This window comes from Chiloscyllium plagiosum, chromosome 1 (assembly GCF_004010195.1).
Source record: "Chiloscyllium plagiosum isolate BGI_BamShark_2017 chromosome 1, ASM401019v2, whole genome shotgun sequence".
NCBI classification, from domain to species: Eukaryota; Metazoa; Chordata; class Chondrichthyes; order Orectolobiformes; family Hemiscylliidae; genus Chiloscyllium; species Chiloscyllium plagiosum.
Window position 1 is genome coordinate 115,772,255 of NC_057710.1, and position 10,368 is coordinate 115,782,622.

Sequence of the window (10,368 nt, forward strand, 5' to 3'; positions counted from 1 at the left end):
GGACACACAGTAGCTTTTCCTTGAATAAGCTCCACATTTCTAATGTGCCCATCCCCTGCAGTTTCCTTCCCCATCCTGTGCTTCCTAAATCTTGCCTAATCGCATCGTAATTGCCTTTCCCCCAGCTGTAACTCTTGCCCAGTGGTATACACCTATCCCTTTCTATCACTAAAGTAAACATACCAGAATTGTGATCGCTATCACCAAGTACTCACCTACTTCCAAGTCTAACACCTGCCCGGGCTCATTACCCAGTACCAAATCTAATGTGGCTTTGCCCCTTGTTGGCCTGTCTACATATGTCTCCTATGTCTTCTGGGAATAATGACAGCACACAAACCCACAGCCAAACTTTACCAGCGACAACAAAAGGACAAAAGAGCCCATACCCACAACATGCAGGACGAATGTAATATATAACATACCTACACTGTACTCCTTCCAGAGTTTTGTATAGCTGCAGCATAAGTTCTGTGTCCTTATACTCCTAGATTCCTACAGTCTAGATTTTGTGCTCAAATCAAGTGGGACTTGAACTCAGAACATTCTGACTTAGAGGCAAGAGTGTGACGCTAAACTACAGACAATACATGTGGTTACAACAAGACAGAGCTAAATAACTGCAAACACTTCGAAGGTTCCTAAAGGAGATTCTCACAGGTTGAACTTCTCCTGAATAGGATTAACAAGTGAAAATTTCTGGAAAAAAAGAGGCTAATAATAATAAGCCTATGAATAACATCTATATTCATTTGAGACACAAACTTTTTTGACATTCATCTCAACTGGAATTTGAAAGCATGTTACATTTAGTCTCCTGTATACACACTGAGACTGCTACGAAGTGGGTCTACCTGACTACCCAATTACATAATTATAACCAGATATTAAGAGGTTAGGCCAAGTGACTATGTGAATGACTTGGACTTAACAACAGCCATATTTTAAAGCAGAATGTGACTTAACAGTTTTGTAATTTAATAGAGATTGCTCTTGCTCCTGCTAATTTTATAAAATACTTTATAATATAGAGCTAGAAAAGGAACATTGAATGATCCTCTATCAAGAAGCTATCACAATGCAACTTTTCCTATATCCAATATGTGAACTGATCAGAAACATTAGATGATTATTGTTCACATTTTGTAGACTTTCATCCAAATTGCTCCCTGTACATGGTCATATTTCTGAACACTGACAGCACAAGCGTACGCGGCAAATGTCATTTGTATTTGGCACAAGCAAAGCAAGATACATTGGAAAATGTCCAAATCTTAACAATGATTTATGCAGTTAATGCAAGAAAGGTTATCCAACTCTTGCAGTCAACACACTATGCTCAGTTAGAAGCTGAAGTTTCTTTCAAGGTTTTCAGCAATTAAGCAAATGAAAAACTAAATAATAATCTGTTAGAAGACAGAAAGACCTACAAATGAAAGCTGGATGTATACAAGTCAGATTTAAAAAAAAAAATTACTTACATGACAATATGTTAGCATTTTGTATAAAGGATGTAAGAGGAAAGCATTTAGAAACACATGATCGAGTAGAGTTTGCATGGCATCATAAAAGGGTTGTCACGTCTGACGAAATTTATGACACTTCTTTGATAAGTTAACAATCAGGCACATAAAGAGGAACCATTAATGTAATATTTTTGAATTTCGAAAAGGTATTTCACAAAATAGCACGCGTAAGCCCACTTAATAAATTAAGAGTCCATGGTGTTGGAAGCAGCATACTAACATGGATAGAGGATTGGCTAACTAATAGAAGATACAAAGTTGGTATAAACGGGACATTTTCAAAGTGGCAGTGCCACTTTGGGATAGTGTTAGGGTTTGATTTCATTGAGTGGGAGAGCCAACTCAGTGGGGCCAATTGGCATACTTCTGCTCCTATGTCTTTCAGCCCAATTTGTAGTTTAAAAAATCCTTAACTATCTAGTCTGAAAATAAAGAAAAACAAACATGAAAATGAAACTAAATTTCATCTCAAGAAGTTGAGAGTAGAAGAGTATCAATTAATTATTCTGCAAATACATATTTAGATCAAAGCAAGCTATATGTTCAAACTATGGTATACAGGTCAAAAACAAATAATAATGACACTTAATCCAAGTGGTTTCAATTGTTTTGATAATATAAATAAAGACTTTATGATTAATTTTATGAGGGTGACTGCAGTGGGAAGCTTGTCTGGTTACCAAAACAAATAGGTTCAGAAATGTTGCTGATTAAATAATTCTAAATTCAGTACATTTAATAACTTAGATGATTATATGCAGAAAAAAAGAAATTGTAAAGTCCAAAATGACAAGAATTGTCTGCCAGTCATGAACAGAACACATCAATATAGTGATGAAAACTAAAACTCCTGAAATGATTGAAAGATTAACAGCCTATAAACCATCAGGGTTGGGGGGGTTGGGGGGTTCCTAAGTAACAGTGAAAAGAGAAAGATAGATGAGGATGTTTCTGAATGAGAAAAGACAGACAAGAGCAGGTCACAGAACGAGGTAACTTTGATGAAAGTAAGTTTGCAGATGAGACCAAAATTGGTGGTATAGCGGACAGTGAAGAAGGTTGTCTAAGATCACATTATTTCAATGCATGGGATGTTACAAGTAAAGCTGGTGAACTCAGGGCATGTATTGAAACATGAACATCATAGCTAATATGGGAACTTGGCTGAGAGAAGCACAGGACTGACAGCTCAATGTTCCAGGAAGGATAGAAAGGGGATGGGGGGGGGGAAAGAGATGGTGTTTTTGATAAAGGTAAACATTACTACTGTACTTTGGATATTTCTGATGAATCGTCAGTCAAAAAATATTGGTTGAAATAAGAAAGGAATGATCACATTGATGGGACTGTACTATAGGATCCCCAATTGTCAGAGAAAAATTGGGGAGCAAATATGTACAGAGATGTCAGATACACATAAGAATGATAAGGTTGTAATAGTAGGGAATTTTAATTTTCCAAACATTGACTAGGACTGCCATAGTGTTAAAGGTTTGGATGGTGAGGAAGTCGATTGCGTTGCCAAATACCAGACTGATGCCAGTTACAAGTTCACTGATGACACCACCATAGTCAGTCGAATCTCCAATGGCGACAAAACAGACAACAGACGGGAGGCGGAAGACCTGGAAAAACGGTGCACTGAGAACAATCTAGCTCTCAACGCCAGTAAAACCAAGGAACTCATTACTGACTTTTGGCGGGATGTTACTCATGCCTCCCCTACACATTAAACAACACAGAGGTGGAATGAGTGGAGAGAGTCAAGCTCCTGGGAGTGGTCATCCACAACAAGCCTTCTTGGACTCTCCATGTGGATGCACTGGTTACAAAGGCCCAACAACGTCTCTTCTTCCTCAGGCAGCTGAGGAAATTTGGCATAACAGCGAATACACTTGCTAACTTTCATAGGTGTGCCATAGAGAGCATTCCATCTGGATGTATCACCATCTGGTATGGCAATTGTACCATTCGAGATCAGAGATGGTTACAGAAAGCGGAGAACTCGGACAATCACAAAGGCCAACTCTCATCTGTGGAATCCATCTACCAGGCCCGCTGTCAAGGAAAAACCGCCCAGCATTCTCAAAGATCCATCCCACCCTGGCAATGTTTTCTTACAACCTCTACCATTAGGAGAAGGTACAGAAGCCTGAACACATGCACCATCTAGTTTTGTAACAGTTTCTATCCTACTGTTGTTAGAATACTGAATGGACTCACAAACTCTTAACATTCGCCTATACCTGTGTTTTTGTTTTTGCCGCTGTTTACCTATTATTTACTATCTATGCAACTTAACTGTGTGATCTGCCTGTATTGGTCACAAGACAAAGCTTTTCACATGCCTCGGTACACATCACAATAAATTCAATTAAATTCAATTCAATTGTTAAATGTGTTCAATATGTAATACATAAATGTTCCTACCAGAGAAGGAGTAAAACTTGACCTTCTCTAGGGGAAGAAGGCAGATACAAGTGACTGAAGTATTAGCAGGGGAACACTTTGGACTAGTGATCACAATTCCATTAGTTTTAAAATAGTTATGAAAAAACATAATCCTGCGATAAAAGTTAACGTTCTTAACTGGAGTCAGGCATATTTTAATGGTATGAGGTAAGAACTTTCAAAAGTTGATTGCAGTAAACAGTTTGCAGGTAAAAAGACAACTGACAAGTGGGAGGCTTTCAAAAGTGTGATAACAAGAGGTATTATGTTCCTCCTGAGTGAATGGTAAGGCTGATAAAATTGGGCAACAATGGATGAACAAAGATATTGAGGTTCTAGTCAAGAATAAAAAAAATTAAATACAGACAAATGAATTTCTTGAAGAATATAAAGAGTATAGTGGCATTCTTAAGCAGGACATTAGGGAGTCAAAGAAAGGAAATGAGCTCGCCTTGGCAGAAAAGGTTGGTTATGGTAGGTAATCCAGAAAGATTCTACAAGTAAATTAAGAGCAAAAGATCAACTACAGAGAGAGCAGGGCCCCTTAAAGATCAACAAGGTTATCTTTGTATTGAACCTCAGGAGATAGGAGAAATGTTAAATGAATATTTTGCACCAGTTTTTACTGTGGAGAAAGAAATGGAGGCTAGAGAACTCTGGGAAATAAATATTGATGTTTTGTAAACAGTTCATATTAAAGAAGAGGAAGTGCTGGAGGTCTTAGACAACAAAGGTGAATAAATCACCAGGACCTGATCAAGTGTATCGGATGTTGTGGGAGGTAGGGGGGGAAATTGCAGGGCCACTAACAGAAATATCTGTTTGAGATTTTAGAGAAGATTTGTAGCTCAGTTTGCTCGCTGAGCTGGTAGATTTGTTCTCAAACGTTTCATCACCATGCTAGTTAACATATCAGTGAGTCTCTAGTGAAGCACTGGTGTTCTGTCCTGCTTGCTATTTATCTGTCTCGGTTGGTTATGGTAGGTGATACCATTTCCAGTTCTGTTTCTGAGAGTTTGGTAAATGAGGTCCAAATCTATATGTTTGTTAATATGTCTGGTTTGAATGCCAGGCCTCTAGGATTTCCCCTGCATATCTTTGTTTAGCCTGTCCTAGGATGATGTATTGTCCCACATGAATTGGTATCCCTCTTCATCGGTGTGTATCACATCCAGACTACTTCAGCCCCTAGGCATCATGGTGGTCCACAAACCTACCACCACATGAAACAGCTCCTGATGAATTTAAAGGACCACCACAAAATAGTCTACAAGGTCTGCAACAAACATTATGTTAGACAGTCAGGAAGCTAGCCACCAGGATACATGAGCAGTAGCTAGCCACCAAAATATATGACCAACTATCACTGAACTCCATACACACAGACAAAGAGGGGCACCAGTTTGGCTGGGACAATACATCCAAACATATAGATTTTGACCCCACTTACCAATCTCTCAGAAACAGAAACAGAAATGGTATCACCTACCATAACAAACCGAGACAGATAAATAGCAAGCAGGACAGAACACCAAACCTTCACTGGAGACTAATTGATAATGTTACCCGCATGGTGACAAAATGTCCGAGTACAAATCTACCAGCTGAGCGAGCAAACTTACAACCAGAAATATTTATATTATCTATAATCACAGGTGAGGTGCTAGTGGGAGGCTCATGTTGTGCCTTTATTTAAGATGGGATGTAAGGAGAAGCTGGGAACTATAGACTGTGAGTTTGATATCAATGGTGAGTACATTGTTGGAGATGATTCTGACAGGTAAGATTTACATGTATTTAGAGAGGAGAGGAATGATTAGAGATAGTCAGCATGGTTTTGCACAAGGGAAATCGTGTCTCACAAACTTGATTGAGTTTTTTGAAGAAATAACCGAACAGATTGATGAGGGCAGAGCAGTAAACATTGTTTACTTGTACTCTATTAAAATGTTTGATAAGTTTCTGCATAGCAGAGTAATTAGTAAAGTTAGATCGGATGGGATTCAGAGTGAGCTCGCCAATTGGATATAAAATTGGCTTTAGAGTAGCAGACAGAGGTTGTTTTACAGAATGGAGGCCTATGACCAGTGGTGTTCCACTGGGTCCACTATTGTTTGTCATTTATACAAATGATTTGATAAAAGTATAGGAGGCATGGTTAGTAAGTTTGCAGATGAGACCAAAACTGGTGGTATAGCGGACAGTGAAGAAGGTTGTCTAAGATCACATAGAGATCTTAGTCAATTGGTTCAATGGACGGTAGAGTGGCAGATGGAATTTAATTTGGATAAATGCAAGGTTTTGCATTTTGGTAAAACAAACAAGGGCAGGACTTATACAATAAATGGTGAGGTCCTGTGTAGTGTCATAGAACAGAGGTATCTTGGGGTTCAGGTCCATAATTCTTTGAAATTTGCATCACAGGTTGACAGGGTGGTTAAGAAGCACACTTGCCTTCACTACTCAGACCTTCTAAGTATGGAAATTGGGACATCACGTTGAGGTTTCCCAAGTCATTGGTGAGGTCCCTTCTGGAACAGAATGTGCAATTCTGGTTATCTGCTATAGAAAGGATATTATTAAACTGAAGAGGGCTCATAAAAGTGGTATACGATGTTGTCAAGAATGGAAGGTTTAAGTTGTAAAAATAAGCCAGGACTTCTTTTTTTCAATGCAGCATTGGAGGTTGAGGTTTTAGAGGTTTACAAAATCATGAGGGGCATAGATAAAGTGAATAGCAAAGGTATTTTCCTTCAGGTGAGTTCAAAACTAGGGGGCATTGATTAAGGCGAGAGGAGAAAGATTTAAAGAAGACTTTTCTTTTAGCAGACAGCAGTTAGTGTGTGGAATGAATTACCAGAGAACATGGTGGATGCAGGTACAGTTACAATGTTCAAAATACATTTGAATAAGTACATAAACAGGAAAAGGTTGGAAGGATATGTGCCAAACGCAGGCAGTTTGAACTAGATTAGTTTGGGAACATGGTTGGTGTGGACTAGTCGGATCGAGAGTCTGATTCAATGCTGTATGACTCTATAGAGTAACATCAAGAGTTTTGTACAATACATTTGCATTCTGGTAATGACTTTCTTTTGAAGAGTCCTCAACAGCGCCAACTTTATCTTCTTTTTCAATTACTTGTAAAAGAATACATCAACTTTCCTGTACAATTAATCATTTAAGATTTCTATGCAGTGCGACGGCATAACTGTAGCTTATGATGAGATTGTTTTGTAAAACCAAGAATCTTCCATTGTGCATAGCCACACGCAGACAGTCCCCAAGAAGAAAACAGCGCTCGACGACTCTCTAAATAATAACCAGTGTTGAGGGTTGAAGTCGATTAATGTTTGCCTGAAACACCTATCGAAATACTGAATAAAGCAACAAGTGGCGCCCACACAGGAGACATGCTGTTGTCAGTCTGTCTGTAGAGGTTGCGAACTACTAATAACAAACAGGAAAGCCCCTGTCCCTGCCCTCTCCCTGAATGATGGACCCTGTGGATGGACAGACATTGACAGCTGTCAGAGAGCGGGTGACGGACAATCTGCGCAAGGACTGAGCACGAGCGCAAACTCGCGCGCTCGCTATATCAACGGTTTTCCCTGGAACCAGGAGCGAGACGGTGTCAGACACTCGCCCCGGACGGCCTTCGGTGGTGCGACCCGCTCCGTCCTGTCCCTCTGTCCAGCTTCTAGCAGCGCTTCCCTTCCCCACTCACAAGGCCCGTGATTCCGAACAGCCCAAACAACAAGCCGCTACCCAGAACCACTCCGCCGGGATCAGGCTTGGCTCGGTTCCACTACACTCACCCGATAGGTTCTGTTTTTGCCCCGCGTCCTTCTTGGGTTCTTCCTTTGCTTCATAAAAGCCCAGTGTTTCAGCTAAGTGGACACCGCGATCAAAACCCCGTCCATCACATTCACGGTTATCTCCACTTTCCGGCACCGCCGCCATCTTCTGACGGGAGGAGGAGGAGACAAAAACACAAACACCGCCGTCATGTGACTGTCTGGAGCGGGGGCGAGCGCGCATGTGCGGACATTCTGGCCCCGCCCCATGAAACCGAATCCCAGGAAAGGAAGATGCAGGAGCAGAGATGATCAGGTTTGTTAGGGTTATGCACTCCTTATCCTAAATACAGTGGTTGATCATTAAAAAGGATCCATTCAAATGATTAGGTCATTTTCCTCTTGAAATTCCCTTTCCTATTTAGCTTCTATTTAATAGTTGTGTGTGAGTGATTTTATACGTAATGATGTGGAGGTGCGGTGTTGAATTGGGGTGGACAAAGTTGAAAATCACACAACAGCAAGTCATAGCCCAACAGGTTTATTTGAAAGTATAAGCTTTTGGAGCGCTGTTCCTTCGTCAAGTAGTTGTTAAACAATTACCTGGTGTTAATGTGATTTTTGTCTTTACACGTAAGTGAGTCGAATGGAAGTTTCTCCACTGCAGGCACCGCAGAGAAACGTATTATCAATTCAAAATCGATCATTGATATTTAACTTTAAGTTATTTTAGGTAGGAAACTTACCTTACTGGAGTATTTACTTCAAAAGCAAAAACATAAATTGCTGAAAAACTCTGCAGGTCTGGCAGCATCCATGGACAGAAGAGAGTCACTGGACCCGAAATGTGAACTCTGCTTCTCTCCACAGATGTTGACAGACCTGCTGAGTTTTGAACTATTAGTGTTCTTGTTTCTGATTTCTAGTATCCAGAGTTTTGGGGGGGGGTTTGGAATATTTGTTTCTCGTACAGTCTAACAGCATGAAAACACAGCCTTCGATCCAACGATTCCATGCCGAACATAATCCCAAACTAAACTAGTCCCACCTGCATGCTGCTAGCCCAATAGTATTTTCAATCATTAGCCTGCATTCGAACTCTAGCCAAAGCAGCTATGTTCTCTTCCCCAAATCCTACCCAAGACTACATGTAACTGTTGGAGATAATCATTGGTTTATTTATTTATTCTTATTTATTCATTTGAATTAAAAAAATCCACATTTATAACAAATCAGATGTTTGTGGACAAAAATGTGAATAAATAAGTGCCCCAATCTAAAGAGACACTATTCATTTACTTGAAAAAAAAAACTGAAGCCTTTCAAGTAAACTTTACTTGGCATTCTCAAGGATTATGATGCACTCCAGTTCTGTCCACAGACTCACAAGGCTTGGAGTGTACTAACAGACACTATGTGCATCCTCTCCAAGGAGGACGAGGTACCCAAGGCCTAGGAGCCATCCAATGAGATCTTCCAATATGTTTGCCCTATACTTACTGTAGCAAAATATCAAAAAACCCAAGATGTGTAATCAGAATCATTACACTGAAGGCACAGAAGCATTTTTGAAACAAAACCAACTGAAAGTGGATGAGGGTTCCCTGCACTCAGTCCTGCGACCAGTCCTGTCCACGTATCATGTGTGTGGCTCCCAGTGAAGTAATATGCTGATTGTAAAATTCTCATCCTTTTTTAAAATCTATCCATTGTCTTGACTCTTCTCCACCATACCCCCACCACCACCACCACCAATATTTGTAAACTCTTCAAGCCCTGTAATCCTCTGGCTTATGCATGCTCATCTAATTCTAACCACTTCAGTATTTCCTTATTCTAATTTGTTCACCTTAACTTCATATGCCTATGCCTGAAGCTCTAGACTCCAACCCTACAGTGCTTTGTTTCTCTAACTCATATCTTCCTAAGATGCCTCTTAAAATTAATGGTAGTATCTTGCACTCTCATGTGGAAGGTAGGGACCTTCTCACCTCTGACTTCATTAAGCCTGTGGCAGGAAGGTCCATTCTGTCACCAATGAGGTCCTTAATTAGGAGCAGGTCTGTCAACATCTGTGGACTCTCCTGTCTTCTCTCCATAGATGCTGCCAGACCTGCAGAGTTTTTCAGCAATTTCTGTTTTTGTTTCTGACGTGAATACTCCAATAAGGTAAGTTTCCTACCTAAAATAATTCAAATTTAAATAGCACCTAATGGACAAAATAATGTCAATAACTGGCTCATAATGTTTGCTGATATAGTTTGCTATCCAGCTGTGAACACAAATTAAACTGTTGCTTAAAGCCACAACTATTAGCAGTATGATTGTGCAGAATTAATAGTTACAATTTCAACCAAATGATCCTTGACCTCTTACTTAGAAGTTGTAATACTTGAACATCCAACCCAATCAGCCCTTATCTTTGTTCATCTATCTTTCAAGCAAATAGTTCCCATCACATTTACCTAACAAGGTCTCCAATCTCTCCAACTCCTTTTCATTCATTCACTAATCCACACAAGTCTTGAATATTGCGATAGTTTCTGCCATGATCACTACCATGGAAATAAGTTCCAACACTAAATTCATAATTC

The 10,368-nt window shown here is 39.9% G+C and overlaps 1 protein-coding gene across 3 annotated transcripts in view; it reads right to left on the reverse strand.

Moving 5' to 3' along the window:
• LOC122552087 (transmembrane anterior posterior transformation protein 1 homolog) overlaps positions 1–8,049 on the reverse strand; it is a 115,567-nt gene extending 107,518 nt beyond the window's left edge. The window contains exon 1 of one of the 3 annotated variants that reach the window (XM_043694614.1): positions 7,796–8,049. In XM_043694614.1, coding sequence (XP_043550549.1) covers positions 7,796–8,018 — 223 coding nt within the window. In that variant the 5' untranslated portion in view covers positions 8,019–8,049. The remainder of the gene's footprint in view (positions 1–7,795) is intronic. The other 2 variants (XM_043694615.1, XM_043694617.1) reach the window with 2 other exon arrangements.
• Positions 8,050–10,368: the final 2,319 nt, after the last annotated feature.